Here is a 20,037-nt window from a genome sequence, read left to right on the forward strand (position 1 = left end):
AACAAAATCTGGCACCCAATTTTACTTTATTCAGCCTTTAGTTTCAAACTCTGTATTTAAAACAGCAGAATGAGAGAGGATGAAGACATGCTGTTCAAATGTTTGAACAGAGTTGGTGTTTTTAAGCTAAACAATCCTGAAATTATGTACCTGATACATCTGACCCTGTGTCACTGCTGAATGACAACTGAACACAAAGTGAAAACCACAGCTCTAAAGAACAGAAATAAATGAAGTAGCAGTACAAGCACTGTGATTTGTGCCCTAAACAGAAACTTCTCCCAATATCCTAGAAAACACTGGTTACATCAAGACATGATCTTTCCCCATTCCTCTACTGTGAGCAGGAAACAACCCTTGAAACAGAAAAGTTTGAGTTTAAATCCCAGTCTCTGCACCTACCGACCCTGTAGTCAGAATTCTTAAAAGAAAAAAAAAAAAGCCAACACAAAAACCCCACACTGTAGAAAGAAAACAATTGATTTGATAAGAACCAGTATGCTGTTATAACAGGAAGGTTATCTATTTCTTTGGACTACAATTCGCCCTTGTGAAACTCTAGCAATTGAAATTCACAGAACTGCAGACTACACTGTGACTAGAATAAGCACTGAAACACAGTCTGCCAATGAATTAGCTGAACACTTTCAGAAGCTTTGCTGATTATTAAGCCTTAAGAAAATCAATGCCCCAGGTGATAAAACATCAGACTTAAAAGTCTGGATGGGAAGGTTTCAGACTGTAACCAGGCCTTATACACCTCCTGCTTCCAAGCAGGACACAGAGCTCTCCACTCTAAAGGGATTAATAAAACTCTGCTCATACAGTTGACTTGTCAAAGGTGGCACCTTTCATTATGACCACACTTAAAACAGTCCCAGAAGTTCAGGTTTATGTATGGAATATAGATATTTCTATATATAATTAAGAATTTTTTTATATAATTAAATGTATGACATATGTAATCTATGCATTAATTATTCAACTCCTTATTGCATACATTCCCATCTAAATTTACCCAAGTTTAACACATTTAAGTCTTTTAAATAGCTCAAGCCTCAGACATACCAGCCTGCACTGACATTCATTCACACTGTGGCAGCAGAAGGATGATGTCAGATCTATGACAATCTCATTTCAGAAAACTAAAAGCTAACATGAGGAAGACAACTGGTACAGAAAAATATCAGCATAACAAAGCCAGGATTTGATTTTTCTTGTTAATTATTGTACCACATGCTCTGTTCTTGCACAGAGCCTGAAAAGTTAAAGCTAAGGATAGATTTTAAAATCAGAAATTCAGTCTGCTACCCCGCATTTCTCACTGCTGAAAGAAATTAAACACTTGTCCAAAATCTTCGGGCCCTTCTATGAGGAGCATTTTACAATACTCCTGAATTCCAAACCAAGAGTACAGTTAAAAAGTGAAGCTCCTGCAGCCCTTTAGCAGAGCTTCCATGTTCCAACTGCTCCTCAGAAAATCTGGGAGAACACCACACTGTGGCCTGGGATTCTGTGTTCAAGAAGCTCCCTATTTTTCACTTTGCTCCACAGTCCATGAGAAGGGCTGCCTAAGCCTCCTCTCCAGCTCTGGACAAGCACTCTCCAGATACTGAAGTTCATCAGCTTTTTAAACCCTTTTGTTCCCTTCTGCAAGCACCAATGGAAGTGTCAAACTATTTTATACAACAAGACAGGGGTTCTATAAATGATTAAAACTCAATAAATCAGTGAAATATTTTCTAACCAGAGCTGCCTCCCCACCTTAATCTGCCATCACACAGAAACTCAAAGGAGACCAGATCCTGAAGTTCACATAACCTTGATGTGTTCTTAAAACTGCACAAGCTGGGCAGCCAAGCATACCTTCAGCAGTTTCTGAACCCAAAGGCACTCAAGGAAATGCAGTGTTTCCTGGATTTACCACACTAAAAATGGTCACATTGCTATGTGCTGGTCCTGGGCCCCTTAGAACAGCCACAGGACAACTCAAATCCTAATCTACTAGTCCCATTTCCCAGTGGCAGTTCATTAAGAATTAAACAGCCAAATTCCACTAGCATTATTTACAAGTTTGCTAAAGAAACAGCAGAAAGAGCCCTTGCAAAAGAAAAAAAAGAATAGACAGGTCTAACAGGCACACATGAAAAATCAACATTTTCTCAAGCTACTGTTCTAAAATTGCACAAGCTGACAGTGCTGCTGAAAGCAAGTGTCCTTTTCTCCATTTCCCAGTTCCCCACCAGTGTAATTTCCATTATTTTGCCAGCAAACACATTAATACAGCTGCATAATGAACCAAATCACAGCATGTATCAGACTTTAAACAAATCCAACCAAAAAGGCAGCAGCAGCTTCCAGTGAGCTGAAGTTTCCTACACTGCTGCTTGAACTCTCGGGCTTACAGAACAGTCAGGGCAGAACTGCTTATTTTGAAAGAAGCACCAATTTTAAAAAAAAAAATCACTCAATACTTAGATTTTGAGAATACCTCTAAAATATGGATGCTTATGTAGGTAGCCAAAGATACAAAACTAAAAACTCACAGTTTGCATGTTAAGCATAAAAGAGATTTCATGTTTCACTTATTTTAGATGTGAAAGTTTGTGATTTTATCAGATTTTAACCAGGTGAAAAAATATGTTCCAAAATTCAACATAATCAAAAGTTACCTGATGAACTAAAAGCAAGTTAGGTATTCTTAAAAACACTAAATTTCCAGGAAACTTTGAAACCCCAAAGTATAAGCTATCTAGAACTCTTGCATAATTTTTTGCCTAGAAATACATAATATTTTGCATTAATTACATCACCAGATTACTGAGTCAGTAGCTTAACATCTTGTTCTAATGCAAGAGATACTGAAAATATCTTTTACTTCATTAGAGAACTGAAAATATAGTTTTCTTCATTAGAGAAGGTACAATCAATGCTGTATAACTTCTACAACAAATCAAAATGAAGGCAGATGAAGTATTACATACCCTCAGACATTCTAAATTTAATAAAAAATGCTTAGATCTGGACCAAAACCATAGGTGGAAAATAGCAGAATCAATAATGTTCCAGCCTTGATGGTCAGGATTTTAATTTACATTTTACAAAACTACAGGGGGAAAAGTAAAGTCAAGTTTAAAAGCTAAAGAACCAAGCTAAGCAAATGTAAAGCAGTTCAAAAGATTTGTAGAGAACTCTGATTCACCTCCAAAATACTTTCCTGTGGCTACACGCACTTGACAGAGCTGAAATTCTTACTCACCTCTTTAGCACAATCCTTGTGAGAGCAGCAACAGCGGGAATTAACAATTACAAAAATGGGACAGATCTCTCTTTTTGTGAAATCCATCAGGAAAAGAGAGCCACACACACCACAGTTAGCAAGGTGCTATTTTCCAATGGCACTCCACTGGGCTGTGGACTTAACGCACAGCAGAAGGAAAGCAGACATCAAGGTTAGAAGGGAGCATTGTTCTCTCCTTGACATCTCTTGTTATTTTCCAAGTCCAGTACATGAGGCTGCAGAGATTTGAGCTCAATATCTGCTTTTGTCACTCTAATACTGACTAGAAAGAATCAGTAAGAGCAAGAGGTAAGCAAGTCCCTTTCTGCCTGCCCAGCCAGCTGTGAGAGGAGGAAGAAGGGACAGCAGAGGGATCCTTTCCTTCCTGCCTGTCCCCACCCACCCACTTGGCTGCTCTGCCTACTCTCCACCCAGGTTTCCTGCAGGAGTTTAAGGCTGGCAGTGTGATCATCATGCAGTTCCCTCCTGCTGCTGCACAAGCTCCTCTTTGACCAGGGCAAGCAAGTTGGTCAGTGTGTTGTGCAGGGGAATGAAGGCAGCTGCTGCTCCTCCTCTCCCTTCCATGGGGCTACAAGCAGCACACACACAGCTGACTGCCACTCAGCCCAACTAAACACAAGTCAGAATCACAGCAGCATAATGCATTTTGCTACCTGTGCAACAACATCTGATTTCCTTCTCTTTTCTCCTTACTGTAAGGGCACAGAGATTTGAAGGTGATTTTTAAACTGCTGGACAACATTAGAAAGCTGCATTGTTGCTTGGTTTTCACCACATGCTCACAAACTGGATTAATCCAGAGTTGTATTTTCTAGTATCTCTTGCTAGACTTCAGACCTCAACCTGAAGTTCAATTTTTTTTTTTCTTCTGATACCCAGTTCCAAGCAACCATTGTAAAACCTGTTTATTAATCAAATGAGCTGGCCATAGCTTCAGGGTTTGGGTTTTTTTATTGTAAGGACATAAGGAGCAATGCTAAGAAAAATCACATATATCATTTTAAAGATGAACTTAGCAAACAAACTTTGACAAGCTAGTGCTGATGAACTGTTATAAAATGCAATTTAGAATTATCAAGATCACTTTTCACTCTAAAATAACATATTCAGTTCCTCAAGCATACCACAATTATACCAGTGATGTTTTTATAATACACACCATCACTGTTGCAAAAGCAACATTCCACACAATTAAGGCTACACTTTTCTGGGGTACAGAGCATGACCTGCAAAGAACATTCAACATTCCAGCTTTTGACAAGTCAAGTCTACCTGTCCCAGCAGAACCATAACCCCTGCTTGGCTCTTTTCAAAGATGCTGTAATTCTAAGAGCCTGGAAAGAATTCTACAGTAACTGATTGATCTTCTCAAACAAAATGTTCTAACAGTGCAGTCCAGAAGCTAATAGCACCAGCAGCAAAGTCAAATCACACAAACAAAGTAATTAAAATGTCTATATTTCCTTTCTGCTAAGCTGTTACCACTCTAGTTTGAGCCAGTCTCAGGCTGCCACAAACCATTAATTCAGGAATTTAGAGAGAGTATGATTGCAGTGGAAAAAAAAGATCCAACCTCTTTCCCCCAGTCCCAAAGAAGCCCTCAGGCTATGGTATATATAGCCTTTAAATTGGTTTACCCCGTGATCTCCTAAATTTCACTACCTGCAATTAGTTACTTACCCAGCCCTCAAAACCTGCATGCTTAACCCTTTCACCACCTCTAATCATTCATCTCAATCCTGCTGCCTGTTCTAGGAAAAATCTTTCAGATCTATTTCTTTCCTTATTTCACACAGAATATATCTGAAACTGTTTGATAATTCTCACCCCAGTTGAACTGAATACAGAGAATGAAAACAAAGACTTCAGCTTAACATTTACTCAGCTCAAGAGACACATGGTTTGCCTACAGAGGATGGATTTTCTTGCTCTGGTTAAAAAGCAAACTAGAGTAATTTTTTTTAAAGAAATAGAAATGCAACATATTAAACAGAAGTAAAAATTTAGTTTCGCTGATGTCAGTGTTTTCATAGCAATTAATTCTGAACAATTGATAATTCTGCCAAGGATTAAATTGGTAAATCCTGCAGAATAAACTCCGTACCAGATCAGTATCCTAGCAGAGTAAACAGCATTACTGCAATGCAAGCAGTGGGAGCAGATGAAAGCTTTAGTGAGCCAGAGCCAGCTCATGAGGCACCGTTCAGGCCAGGACAGGCCTTGCCCTCTCCCCTTCTGATCAAAAACAACAACTGCATATTTGGAACCCAACACCTCTTGAACTTGACAGATCTACCTACCATCACCCACATCAAAATTTCCCATCTCATCTATTTCAGAGCTCTATGCCACTGAAACACCTTAACCAACTGGCCTTCATCCTCTGCAGTGCAGGTGTGTAAGTTATTTAAGTCTCATGATCCTTAACTTTTTCCACACCAACAGGTAAGCATGTGTGCCCTGAGTTCAGAATCACACTGTGAAGACAATGGCAATGCTGTAGAATTCATACAGGCCTGCTTGCTGCAATTTAGATACTCTTCCTCTTTAATTTAACACCTAACTTCAAAAACATTTTGAGGCATTAACAAAAAAATTAGAGGTCAATCACAACAACAAATTGACAGATGTACAGAACTCAATTTGTTATATACACAAGATGTATCTTCATTTACACACTCAAACTAATTGCTTCTTCCTGAAGTTAAATTTGTATGAGAGAAGTTTTGGTGAAAAGGATAAAACAGACTCCTCAATCCATGAGCAGTCTTTGCTCACTACCACCTTCACATACATATCCTACAGGTGATCTGCTAGTCTAAGAACTGGAGAATACTGACACTGCCTACTCAACCAACTTCTCTGTCAGTGTCTCAGCACTGTACTTTTATCTACTAAAGCCAGAGACTTTACAGCATTCAAAGCCTTACAAGACTGCTCCAGTAGGGTACAGTTCTGTTACTTCACATGCTTAACTTTGAACAGGGACTAGTCACAACTCTTCTTAGAAATTCCTGCCTTCAAGCCTTTCCAGCACTCTCAAGACAAAGGCAGTAACTGAAGTCAAAACCCACTGTATTTGTGATAATACTAAAATGCTATGCACTATTGCAGAATATATACTACTCAGAATATATACTACAGCTCAGAGCTACCTCCCTGGCAAGTGATCCAGCCCAGCAAAAAAATTAATATAAGCTTTTACTCAAGACATGGAAGTCCACTGCTCTTCAGAGCCACCAAGTAAATAAAGTATCTGCTTATTTTAAAAGTCCAAAGAATGTGAAGCTAAGAATATTGTTTCAGTTTTTAAAAAAGTTATTAATTAATCACAACAGTAATTGCAGCAATTCTAATGTATAGAATATATCACTCAAGCTCCAGAACAGGAGATTTTGTAACCAGGACAGAGTTTCTCAGGGCACATCTGGCTAACAATTACCATATTGGGGCATGCAACAGTGAAAAGAGCCTTGTTAAGAAACCCACAGTATGAGGACAGAGGTTCTTCTGAAACAAAGTCTGATTGGACAAGTAGATCAGGTATTAACTCTTTCACTCTTGCACAAAAGCATAAAGGTAAGACCAGTTTCACCTGTCACATACAGTTCATTCACCTAACCCTTAGAAGCAGAGATGCTGCCTCTAATATGAACACCTTGAGCTAGCTCAGTGACCCTTTGCTTTTTTGGGACTTCAGCTTGAAAATGGCTTTCAAAAAAACCAAAACCAGACATGCCTAGACATACATTTCAGTTATATAAATTTAGAAATGCCACAGTGACACAACACTAGAAGTGTCTGTCTTCTATTTTCAGTATGGAAAACATGTTTTTGAAAAATAAAATTGCATTAGTTGCACCCTCTGCTTTGATCTGCTCCCACTCTGGTAGAAAATCATTGTTCTGCACCCATTTTTAAGTTCATGTACAGTAACTCAAAAGCAGAGATTAGTTCCACTGGACTTCAAACTGAATTTAAATAATGATGTAATATGGGCCATAAAACCCATCTGGTACCAGAACTAGCCTTTAGAAAAGGATTTTCTACTTAAAAGGCCTAAAGGTAATGTTGCACACACCAAAAATAGTGCACAATTCCAACAATGCACCAAAAGTCACCATGCCTTTTATTTTCAGACTCATCCTAATAGGAGTGAAGACTTTGCTGGAGTTATCCCATTCCTACCCCTTGCAACTATAGCAGTACAGCTGGCAGGACAAGAAATAGCAGCCTATGCATTCTTAGTGTCAGTATTTTTAACCAGTGGCACTCTATGACAAATAACATTGAACCATCAGTCTCCCCACAGGAATGTTTCAGTGATTCACCAATCACAGAATTATAATGGTTCTCACCACACTGCAGAGCCAGGCATTTTAAAAACACTTATCACCTCCTTGTTCTTAAGAGCCACCTTCCCATCTCTTGTTAAATTAACCTCAGTTAATGTAAGAATTAAATGGATGTCAGTACAGGATAGAATATTAAATGCTAGGATCATAGTTTTAAGAGATCTGATCGTTGAAAGATACCTTTTAAACTTCCAAATTTTGAAAGATACAGTGTTTCACCCATATTCTGCGAACTTACTTAGGTTTCTAAAAATACATCTAGAAACTCTGCATTACTACTACATTTCAGAAATTAAATTACACTTGATTTTATGCAGCTCAAAAAATGCTCACAATCCTCCACTCCTTTCAATTCCTGATGATCTTAAAACCATATCCTGTTCAAAACTACCAAGACACAATCCAGGCCCATCAGTGAGCAAGAAAGAAACAGCTCCCTTTACTTCAAACCAAGTTTGTTTCACATCAATATTGACAAAAAAAAAAAAAATTAGCTGTGATCTTAAAGCTTTTGATGCTGAACAGTGCGTTACTTTTAGAAAATAATTCAGTTGAATAAGCCTTTTCCCTTCCAAATTCAGCAGCACCTGACTTAGCTGTGCAAACAGCACAAAATCACAGACTGGGGTCAGGCTGGAAGGGACCACAGTGGTCTACTCCCACCTCCCTGCCCGAGCAGGGCCATCCCAGAGCACAGGGCACAGGATTGCATCCAGAGGGTTCTGGAATATCCCCAGTGAGGGAGAGTCCACACCCTCTCTGCACAATCTGTTCAGTGCATGATCACTGCACAGGAAAGAAGTTCTTCCTCATGTCCAGGTGGAGCTTCTGTGCATCAGTTTCTCCCCATGACTTCTTGTTCTATAGTCTGGCACCACCAAAAACCTGGCTCCATCCTCTGGCACCCTCCTTTCAGATACTCAGACATTGATAAGGTCCTCTCAGTCTTCTCAAAAGGCTGAACATGATGTGCAATATTGTTTTTACATTTCACACTTTACTGCCAGGAGTTTCTTCTTTGAAGGAATACAAGAGTTTACCCTTTCTTCCAATTAATGTTTCTGTGCTTGATTGAAGGTTTGTAGCCTTTCAATACCTGCTTTCACAAAAGATCACCTTCTCTGTTGGAGGGTTTCCTCCACTACTTTTCCACTGATTTTTTTCCAAGTTTTTTTTCACTAGAAAGGTTGATAGGAAAGATCTCCATATCTATTTAAACCAGGTCAAGAAACCAAGTCATGTAAGGTAAAGAAAATTATATTCGTGCCTAAAAAATGCTAGATATTGCTTCAAGGAAGTAGAAGAAGAAATTAATCACCACTCATTAAGTACTGCAAGTAAAATTAATCATCTGTCTAAAGGTTTAGTATTTGTTATTTACTACTTAAGATCCCTCAGGAAGAAGAAGAAAATAAGAGCTGGAATACTTTGTCCACTGCACCTCTAGTGAAAATGAAGCAATTGACTGGTCTAGACAGCTATGACACCTAACTTTTAGGACACTAAAGAAAAGATTCATTTTACCTCAACTAACCAAACTACAGCACTTTGTAGCTGCCTTGTTTCCAGCAAAGAGAATGACCTTCACCCTAACCAGTGAATTCCAGTTCCCACCAGTTAGGGAGATTAAGGAGTTTTAAACCAGTTAGACACTGCCTGGTCAGGTTACTCATTATGTGCCTTGTTCCCTTAGGCCCTTTTTTAAGCTCTGGAGAACAGAGAAGAAAAATGTTGTGCTTGCTGTGGAACATTTTAGTACCGAACAACCTTTTTTTTTTAAACTTAAAAAATGCAAAATGCTTTTTTTCCCCCCCTTCTCATCTTAAGGCCAGCTCAGACAACAGACATTTGTTTAGAGAGAACAGACTGGACTTCTGGTGAAAGAATGAACAAATACAAAACTTCACTTTGTCAAAGTAAGCATGGAGAAAATCAACTACAGAGCACAAGTCCATCAGGAAAATTTAAAAGGTAAGTTTATATGATGGGAGGGGGGAGAAAGAACAAGGGGGTTTTCTGCTCATACTCAAAGATGATTAGTAGACTTGAAACTGAGAATGGTTTTATTAACTTTTTTGCAATGAACATATCTGGATTTTTATGTTAGTGATATATATGCAAGAAGGAGAAAAATCTCCGTAATAAACATAATAATTGTCTTTTTACTAGTCCTGGGACTAGTCAATCCCCCAGCAAATTTAAGCTTTGGGACATCCAAGTATTAGAGATCTAGATTTTGAGGCAACAGCCTGGGTTTCCACAGTCTCACCAGAGGCTGAGGCAAAGCAGCTGCAGTTACTGCAGTTAGTTATGCCTTCACTGCACTGATGCCCAAACAGACTAAATTAAGAAATCATACTTAAGATATTTGTTCTATAAATATCTCTTTTTCCATTTAAATGCACGTGTAGTCCATTTTAAGTATCTCCTGTGACAAAGTGTTTAATTGCACTATGCATGGAACAGGTCAAAGAAACTATACCAGTCTCCTGAAAAGAACAAAGTCAGACAGGGAAACCCTCCTGAATTTAACCAAGCTCTTACACTCTTTTGTTTTTTATGTAAGCAAGTATATAAAATTATCCTATATCTTGATTACATTTTGCATTGTAACTCCCTCCATTACTTGGATACACAGCAGAATTGCAAAAAATAAAAAACATTAGGGGAAAACAAACAGAAAAGTAAAACCACAAAAAAGGGGGATCCATTCCCTAATCTAGTAGCATTCCACACAGACAACTGTGCTTGCACAAGAGGACAGAGGAAGAAAAATGACAAAGGAGAGGAAATCAGTACTTTAACTATAGTACAGCCTGTTATCAATTCATTGCAGAGTTAGATTATTTCTTTTCTGAGGCCAACCAGGAATCAGTAAGTGCTCACTGGATGCATTCAGTCCCAGCTCAGGAGACATACTGCTTAAACCTCAGAGATTTCCCCATCCCACAGGAAGGTAAAAATCCAAAGAGCTGCAATTCTTTAAGCACTGACTACAAATTTATTTAGAAGCATTTCCAAAGAACAGCAGAGGATGGCTTCAATAAAGAAAACAGGGTTTTTTAGACAAAATTGCAACACTATGATTTAATGAAAACAAAGATAAAGGCTAGATTCCTTTATGCCTGAGTGACAAGCCAAGCAGATGTCTTTCTTTTCTAAAGAAACTGCTAGTGAAAGGGTCTGGACTGAATATGCTAAAGGGTGCAAGTACAAACAGAGGTTATTATTCTGTGTTAAAATGCTGGTTTCCTTATCAGAATGGTGAAACAAAGTTTGGCATAATACCTTGAGCCCTACAAATTCTGCACAGTTTTGGTTTTTAAGCCAGGTACATATCCAGGTTACCCTGTTAAAAGAATTCCTCTAGATAAAGTAATCCAGAATAACAATTTAATTGCACTTGTGTTTCTTGGGCCAGAGAAAATTCAAGAACTTTATCCTAGGACAGTGTTAAGGAATTACAGGAACTTCCCAGTGAGAGAATGTAGACAGTATAAATGAGCATCTCAGAAACAGCAGGCTTATGCAGCAATGCTATTGTCCAAGATGTGAAGCAACAATTTCTGCCTGGGCCAAAAAATGTCTCATCTGTGAGAGGAACTTCAGCCTTTAGATCCAAATTCTAGATCTGTGCTTGCCAAGGTGTATTATTTAACAAAAAACTGCTTCCAGCCATGAGGAAAGACAGGACTGAGTACTCTGAGCAGGACTGCAAAGCTGCAGTATCTGGACATCAGCTAGAGCCATCCTTATCACAAAAGGTGTCAGGTCAAAACTCAACACAGCTGAAAGCCCCCTAAAAATGAGACCAATGCACAGCAAAATGGTAGAAAAGAACATAAGCTGGTATTACCAAGAGGTTCTGAGAGGACACCCTGGGCATTAAGAGATCTTTTACAGGATTCTGTCCTAAGCAATAGCAAGGATTTGAGAAAATGGAGCAACTTTGCTTTTTACTAAGCCTAATAGTTCCTGCAAAGAGGGTGAGGGAAATTAAGTAATTTAAATACATATGGCCTGCAGTGAGTGGCTGCACATTTTGATCTTATTGCCTTTGGAGTTTCAGTGGTTTTTAAGCTCCAACATGGTATGACCTTTCATGACTTTCACAGCAGACCATTCTTATTGTCCTTCATTCTGCTCTCTGTATGCACCTAGATAAAACAATCCTTTCAGTTTAAGGCACAGCAGGACTGTAGCTGCTACTTCAAAACATCCTAAACATTTACAGGGAGGTAGCAATGCAAGGGTTGAAACGGAGATGCTAAACATCTTCCACAAAGCACACCCACCTTCCAACATACGTTAGAAGAGATGTGTTGGTAAGTACTGCTCAAGTCACTTTGGCAGGAGGGAGTTTTCTGCCTCCACTCTGTTATTGATAGTTCACTCACGGTCCTTTCAAGCACTGAATTTGGCAAATGGTTCACCCCACAACTGCACACACGGTCTAAACTTCTAAAATCTCTAAAATCTTCTAAATCTAGAACTACCAGGCTCTTTTTCCCATTGGTTCACAGAGCTTTCATGGAGTGGTAAAAAGAATGCCAGGAGTATTTAATTTCACCTTCATAACATAGATCTCTTTCCACATTATAGAACACCAATCCTCCATTATCAGCTAAGACAGGATTGTGCTTTATTTCCAGGTAACATTGTCTTGCCTTCATTGAAAGCTTTCCTTAAAAATTCTTCACATTTTGTTTCTGGTTGGTTTTGTTTTGAAAAAACTGCTTTGCAACTACACTGAAATGAACAACTCCAAAAATACCGAAGCACACAAATGTACATTTCACTTTCTTTACCTTCCTGTCCTTTGCTACTTCTGAAATAAAACATTATTTGCTGGATTTCATATCAAAGTGTATCTTAAGAGCTCTCAAGCAGTAAATTAAATAGTTGGGGAAAAAATTGACCTATAAACTTGATTTGTGAACCATCAGCAGAGTAGAAGAGAAGGTGGAATTGGACAAGCCAAAAAATTGCCAGTGTTTGTCATCCACTGAGAATTTCCACTGTCAGCCAATAACAATGGGGACAAAGGAGCACCACACACAAAAAACAAGTGGTAAGTGGAACCCTGGTAAGTCTCTAGGTAACTTTTGCTGCTGGCAAGTCCCTACAAAGCTTTCCAGTTATGTACTTCAAAGAGCAGGGGATTTACAAGCCTGAGGTTGTCTCAACAGCTGATTCTCAGCAACATCCCAGTTCCTAGCAGTGTCCTTGGGGAACAAGCAGGACAGTGACATTAATTACATTAGGACAGTGACATTAGGCAATGTCCATGCAAATTTTGCTGCTTTGGCTCTGTCCAAGACACATCCATAAGCACAGCAAAAGGCACCACTGAGACTGTTCTAGTGAGATACACAGCTTTCTTTCACTGATCCCAACTGCTTCCAGGACAGATTGTGCTGTAAACTAGACTTTAGTCTAGTTCTTCAAGTCTATTTAGAAAATTACAGGTAAGTTTGCCAACACACACACAAAAAACTAAACCAAAAAACCCCAACTCTGTATGTATATAAATGAATATAAAAAGTTATTCTAGCATCTATGCAAAACACTGAAGTGACCACTTATGCCTTTTTTCCTCCTTCTTCTGCGCCCCTCCAATATTTCCCTGAACAAAAGGGATAGTCTTATTTCACCAAGTCTCTCTTCAGAATTCATTGCTTCTGACATGAAGACTCTTCTCCAACTCTAAGTCAGGAATTATCTGATTTTTGCAGTGTGAGGCATCAGGAATAAGAGAGTGTTTTATTTTTTCAAAGCTAGGCAAGGTGTTTATTAAATCTGCAACTTCTCTGAGATAACATGCTCAAAAAAATTAACAGGAACTCATTTGTTTATGGACAAAGAGGTAAGTCTGGGTTTTTTGTTTTTTTTTTTCCTTTGCACATATGCACAGGTATTCTGAGAAATCCAATATGAGTTTTCACTTCCCCAAGCAGCCACCTCACTATTGTTTCTGAATGCTTAGGTCACAAGGTTGAACATGTTTGTTTCACTGTACTGGTACAGTCTTCACAACAGGTATCACAGATTAAATCTAGCCACACCATGCTGCACATTTCTAGCACTGCAGTTCTGCCTCCTGCACTCAGGCCTGCATGTTCCTCTCAGTCTGGTCAGATGGGCCAACTCTAATCCCTTGATTGCCTTCTCAGCCTTATTTATCTTCTCCCACAATGCCTCCACCTCCACCACTACACTTGCCCAGTACTTACCAGGGTGGAATAGCTTCCTGCTATTTATCAAGTGCTTCCACTTCATCATTATAAGAAGTGCCCCCAAAACACAGGAGCTAAAGGCCACTCAGGATTCAATGAACTATTAAAATCACTCTAGGCAACTGGCAGGCAGCTAAGCCAGTGCTCAAATCTGTTATCCAGCTTTATTGCAGAGAACCAGTTCCTCTTCAAGACAGAACTACTTCCACCATCCCTCAAGTGGCTTAGAAAATAATCTTTTATTATTCTAGTGCATTTATTTTTTCTAGGTTGATTTGAGGGACTGGTTTCTTCATATTTTTTTTCTTGCATTGTGATAGAAGAGTATGAACTCAAGGCAGAACTGTTCCACACTGCCTTCCCCAACAAACCTTTGACATGTACCACTGGGACTTTATCTCCATCTACTGTACACAAAGACTCAGATTGGGCAGGGCCCACTCAGTTAGTAGAGCCTCAGGTGTTAAAACAATCAGGTGGCTTTTGCTAAATGCTGCTCCCAGTTTTTGAAAGATCCCCCACTCAATGCTTTTAAGGTGTTTTTTAACAGTCCATTGTACCTCTCCATTCTGCCTGCATGGTAGGGGATATGGTACACCCACTCAATGCCACGTTCCCTAGCTCAGGTGTTGATAAGGCCGCTCCTGAAATGAGTCCCATTGCCTGACTCCATCCTCTCAGGGGTACCATGCCTCTTTTCAAGGCCCAGGATGGTGCTACCCTGGTAGAAACAATTTTATTTCCACTCACATATTTTCCAAGCTTCTGACAGACGTTCAATGAGTTCAACCACCCTGTAACTTTGCACTCATGCCAAAATAATCTCTTTTCAGGCTTTTTTTCCCCACACAGCACTGGTGCTACCGAGTTAGACCACCCTGTAACTTTGCACTCATCCCAAAATAATATCTTTTCAGACTTTTTTCCCCACACAGCACTGGTGCTACCCAGCTGTAGTCCTTTGCTGCTAGCAGAAGCAGCTGCAGGCTCAGCAGTGAGGAGGGACTTACACTGGTGACTCGCCGGTAGATCTGCGCGGCATTTTGGCACTCGGAATAGGGATATTCAGACGTGGCCATCTCTAGCATACACATCCCAAAAGCATAAACATCAACGGACTCATCATATTTCTCCTCATACATCTCGGGGGCCATGAACTCTGGGGTACCTTAAATTAAAAGAACGATTCAGACTCTAAATGTCTCAAAGCGAGCAGAGGCTGCTGCTGGCGTTACTCACCGCAGGGGCAAGCTGGGCAAACCTGTGAGACAAGAGAAAGTGGAGGCAAAAAGAAGAGGGAGGAAACCCTTAGTGACTCTGTTGCACCAATGTACTTTGTGAGTCTTCCATTGCAAGGCCTTTATGGAATAACAATGGCATGTGAGAAGTGATGCATTTCCCTGTTTAGGTATGTTAGTTGATACAAATATCAGAACAGACTGGATTAGCCTGAAATCAAACAGGAAGGGAGGGGATAAGAAGAGGGAAAAACTGTAGACTAGCCATAGGCTGCAAACCAAATACTAAGGAGAGTTAAGGCACTTACCTTTTCTCCCTGTAAGGAAAGAGCACATTAAACCTTGTTTCATAAATTACCTGACTGCCCTCTGCTGCAAAAGAAGTAGTACTGGTAAGAGCCCACAGCTAGTCTCTGACCTGGTGCACTCCATCTACTTGCTCAAGTAGAATGGTTCAGGTAAGGCCTTGCAATGAAAAGCTCTGTTGTTACAAACAAAAATCTCCGTGAAAAGAGGATAAGAGGTAATTTTCTGCAAAGGCCACTCACCAGAGCCCTTTTCTTCACATACTTACCTTCCCACCTGCAGTATATTTATAGGCCTACTGCAGATACAGGCATTAGTGAGGGACATCCTACAGTCAAAAATACTCAGAAATACAGAGAGATTGAGTTACAGGCATAGAGCGTGAGATTCAACAAGTCCCATTTAAATAGTGTGCAGGAAATTATTGCCCAGTGAAGCATCACAGATCCCCTCTGCAAACAAAGGGACTGCATTGTATGATCAGATCAGATTTACTTCAAGCCAGAGATGCAAGTTTGCTTTTTGTAAATTTAAGCACAGAATTATTTCCTGCAGACACCAGATTCCAGAAAATTTACAGATCATTCTACAGCCCATTGCTTGTTTTCACCAGGCTAAACCAAAAAAAATGTAATTGCAGTCATTTATCCAAAAGCTAATCATTAACAAATAACTACGTAACAGATGGTAATTTTCCAGTGATAAATTTGAAGATATGACAAATATGCTTAAGAAATTATGGTTTTTAACACCATTCTTTTCTTCCCTATTAATATTTTGACCTGGTTAAGAAGCAGGAAATATTTCAGTGACAGCTTGCAAGAAAATTTACAGGTATATGCCATTGATCCCAGCTAGGAATCTGGCACAGGACTGTTGAGTAATCTGAATTTTAGCAAGCTCTAAATACTGAGAGCGAAAGAAACTTTATTCCCTGCAGTCTACTGACCCAACTATAAAAACAAAGCTGATAAAACCAATTCTTTCCAGAATTCACAAGAAAGATTATACTAGTTCCACCAAACCAATTTCTGAAAGAGTTATGAATGGATACACAGGGACAGAGCCAGAATAAAGCACTATTTCCCAATGCACCCTCCTAACTCAGACAAATCCACATTCTACAGACTCCCTGAGTAAGGTGTTATACCACAGTCTGTGTTATTATTTAAATATAATATTGACTTTCTTTGGTATTCCTCAGTTTCTGATACATAATGCCCTGGTCACAATGAAAAAACATTTGGCCATAGGAACTAATGCTACACTAAATATCAAAATGTTGTTTGGTCACCAAAATGCATTTGTCCATTTCTTGAAGCAGCATCACATCAAAGGTAAGATTTTTATGTAGTGAAGAGTGGTTTTATCAGCAATGTTGCGCTAGATTGTTGGGCAGGAGAAGAACTCTATATTCTAAATTAGCCAATGTTATAAATATATAAATAACAAAAGGACAACCAAAATTTCAACATGTCTTGGCATTAGGAATACAGAATGATCTCAGCAAGCAAGAGACAAAGCCTACATATTTTCAGGCTTTGGCCATGTACCTTTGTAAGCATGTTTTCTAGGAAAGTTCTTAAAACACTCAAGTCTCCAAAGAGGTAGACTGGCTCAGCAGCCTCCAAAACAGGACAGGCTTACCTATCACACTTTTGGCAAAAGAAGCTCGTTTCAGGGTTGCCAGACCAAGGTCTCCAATCTTGACTGATCCAGTGGGGCCAGTAATGAAGATGTTGTCACATTTTAAGTCTCTATGAATGATGGGAGGAGTACGTGTGTGCAGGAATTGTAAGCCTTTCAGTATCTGACGGCACCAGCTTCGTAGCACTTTAATTTTCATCACTTTAAATCTTTTCAAATACCTAATGAAAAAAGTAACAATAGGTTAAACAGATTCTGCTAACAAACAGTAGATTAAATGGTACCATTGCTGTTTGGAAGCAAAGAAACAGCAATTAAAGACATTCATAAATTCAAACTTCTATTTTAAAATCCACCTGAGCATTTCATTACTTCAGAGGAGCTAAAGATGGTTCCCCTCTACAAAACCTATCCCCTTTCTTCTAGCCAGCAGACTATAATGATGAAACAAAAATGTGAAAGCTTGGTGTACATAGCTGATAACACCTCTAGATAGAAAATCATTCTTCAGTAATTAGACAGTTGGATTGCTAAATTTCAAGGCACTGCTTCAATGACAAATAACTCAAGGTTCATTAATTACAGTTCTTCACCTATTTAACTTCTCCAACACTTACAACCTCTACCTTGATTAATTATAACTAGGTGGGAAGGTGGGTCACTAGATCCAAAATGTTAACAACCAACAAAGTACAGAGCTGTGGAAAACTACAAGAGCTCTGAAATCAAATCATTTGTCTCTCATTTACAAGAGTAACCAAGCACTCTGTTCAAGGTTTCCACATTACATTTTACATCTGCTTCAAATTTACCCTGTGGAGTTAGCAAGATAATTAGAAATTCTTAGAGATGCCCTCCCTGGTGCAGGACAGGGTTTGACCACCTGAATCCAACTGGTACTATGGAGAGATGGAAACAGGGCAGAGAAATCTTTAAAAAGGCTCAGTCAAATAACTGAGGTGGAAGAGTTCATACATAAGTCTGTATTCCTTTTGCAGGTAGGATGTAATCCAACCTTAACTGTTCTATCTTTGCCACTCCTTGAAACCCCATGTAGGAAGAGTCAAATTTCATACCAAAAATATTTTTCAATGAGCATGAAAGACTAACATCTTATTCTGTTACTTAACTTCAGCAGATTAGAGATGCCACAAGGTGAATAACCTCTGACAGTTTTCAAGTGCTCTCCAGCAGGGTTTTCTCTCAACCGCTATTTGGGTAACACAATTTCAAGTGAAGAGCTGTTTTATTCCTTCTGAAAAAGTACAGGCCAGACTGCATGTAGAGAAAGGACCTAGCATGCTCTGTAGAGCAAGGACATTTATTCTTGTTCGGTCAGAGTCTCAGATAAAGATCAGTTTCACACTACACAAAGACTGCTAGTAAATTCTGTGACCAGCATGGAGTCTAGCCACTGCAATCTTAAAACTAAAAGCAAGTTGTGTTCAATTATTCCATGGTAGTGGTCAGTCTCTTCTGCAGATTCACTTAACTAGGAGATACAGTCCCGATGAAATCAATCGGCTCCAACACAGAAATGCAGTGTATTCATCCCTTTTACTTTAATTTCTCCACTTCTAAACAAGATCTGGAAAATCAAGTTGCTAGCAATGATCCTGCTGTGAAAATAAGTCTGTAAAAGCAATTGAGTCAGTTCCAGAGGAAATCAAGTGTCAGAATGTAAAGGAAAGCAGGGAAAAAGCCAAGCCAAGGAAGGAGACAAACTGAAGGAGGTTCTGAATCGCATCAGCGACCACTTGAATTCCTGCTATTGACACAACCCTCATTCATCTCTCTTGAGCCTGTTCCAAAGATCACATGGTAGGGGCACTTCAGTTCAGCATCTGGAATCCCTAATTACATTCTTGGTTACAAATATGCTAGTCCACTGCCAGCTTTTCACTGTTAAAGGACCTGGATCCAACCACCACCCAACATTGTGCAGTGTGGCTGTCACTGTTCCATAACGTTAAGTGAATTAAGTCACATGTCCCTTTGTGCAGAAAACAATTTAAAAATGGAAGCACATACAAATACACAAAAATAGACAAGCCTTCTAGGCAGTATGTTTTCACTTTTCCTACTATCATAGAAGAACTTGGGCTTGAAGAGACCTTGGGAGGTTTCCAGTCTAAGTTTCTGTAATTACAATTACACAGAGTTGAAGGAGCTATAGGAATCCTTACTAAAATAAAACATGAGAAAATTCCCTTTAAGACACCACCATATTTGTATTCTGTTCACTTTTTTACATCAAGTGACAAGAATGTCTATGTCCCAAGTACCAAAAGAAGAAAGCATCACTTTTATCAAATGCAGGTAAGGTAAACATTGAAAAAAGATATGGAAGTAATATGTCAAATATATGCAAACACAAGTGTACAGGAAAATGCCACAAGCACATGAAGTACTTAATTAAGGCACACCTGAAATCTCCCATACACTTCACACCTCAAGGCTCAAGCAAAGTGGACTAGAATAAACTAAATCCCAGTTATAACACCAGCTGTATAAGAGTAGAGAAAAACCCTAGCCAGAACTCTAAAGTTTAAAGGATTCTCAATTAAAGAGCCTATTACTTTTCTCTGGATTAAATAAAAAGACTTTCTTATTTCAAGATACAAAATAATCCTACAGACAGAAAATCTGGGGTATTTCTTCCTACCAACAGCCTACATTATAATTGTCTATTATTACTTCTTCATCTTGCTTATGATACCATGTAAACCAATCCAGATATTAAAATCTGTGAGAGGGATAAAGGAGTAAAAAAGGGAGAAAAAAAATTTAGCACTACGCATTTAGCAGAAAATTAGGTAAACTTTATTTAAAGGCATCAGTAGAGAGGTGCAAAACCACTAACTTATTACTTGTCTGAAAACAGCACATTAAGCAGCACATCTGTTATTTTACCTGAAATATCTTAACCTGAGAAATGTCTCCACTGAACACAC

At 39.1% G+C, this 20,037-nt stretch overlaps 1 protein-coding gene across 12 annotated transcripts in view; it reads right to left on the minus strand.

Annotated features, from left to right (window-relative positions):
• WNK1 (WNK lysine deficient protein kinase 1) overlaps positions 1-20,037 on the minus strand; it is a 97,690-nt gene that overhangs the window by 45,030 nt on the left and 32,623 nt on the right. For all 12 annotated transcript variants that reach the window (XM_058023480.1, XM_058023478.1, XM_058023477.1 and 9 more), the window contains exons 3-4: positions 17,084-17,304; positions 14,903-15,060 (exon numbers count right to left, since the gene is read on the minus strand). In XM_058023480.1, the coding sequence (XP_057879463.1) occupies positions 14,903-15,060; positions 17,084-17,304 (379 nt within the window). The remainder of the gene's footprint in view (positions 1-14,902; positions 15,061-17,083; positions 17,305-20,037) is intronic.

The sequence above is a fragment of the Melospiza georgiana genome, chromosome 4, assembly GCF_028018845.1.
Source record: "Melospiza georgiana isolate bMelGeo1 chromosome 4, bMelGeo1.pri, whole genome shotgun sequence".
Classification (NCBI taxonomy): Eukaryota; Metazoa; Chordata; class Aves; order Passeriformes; family Passerellidae; genus Melospiza; species Melospiza georgiana.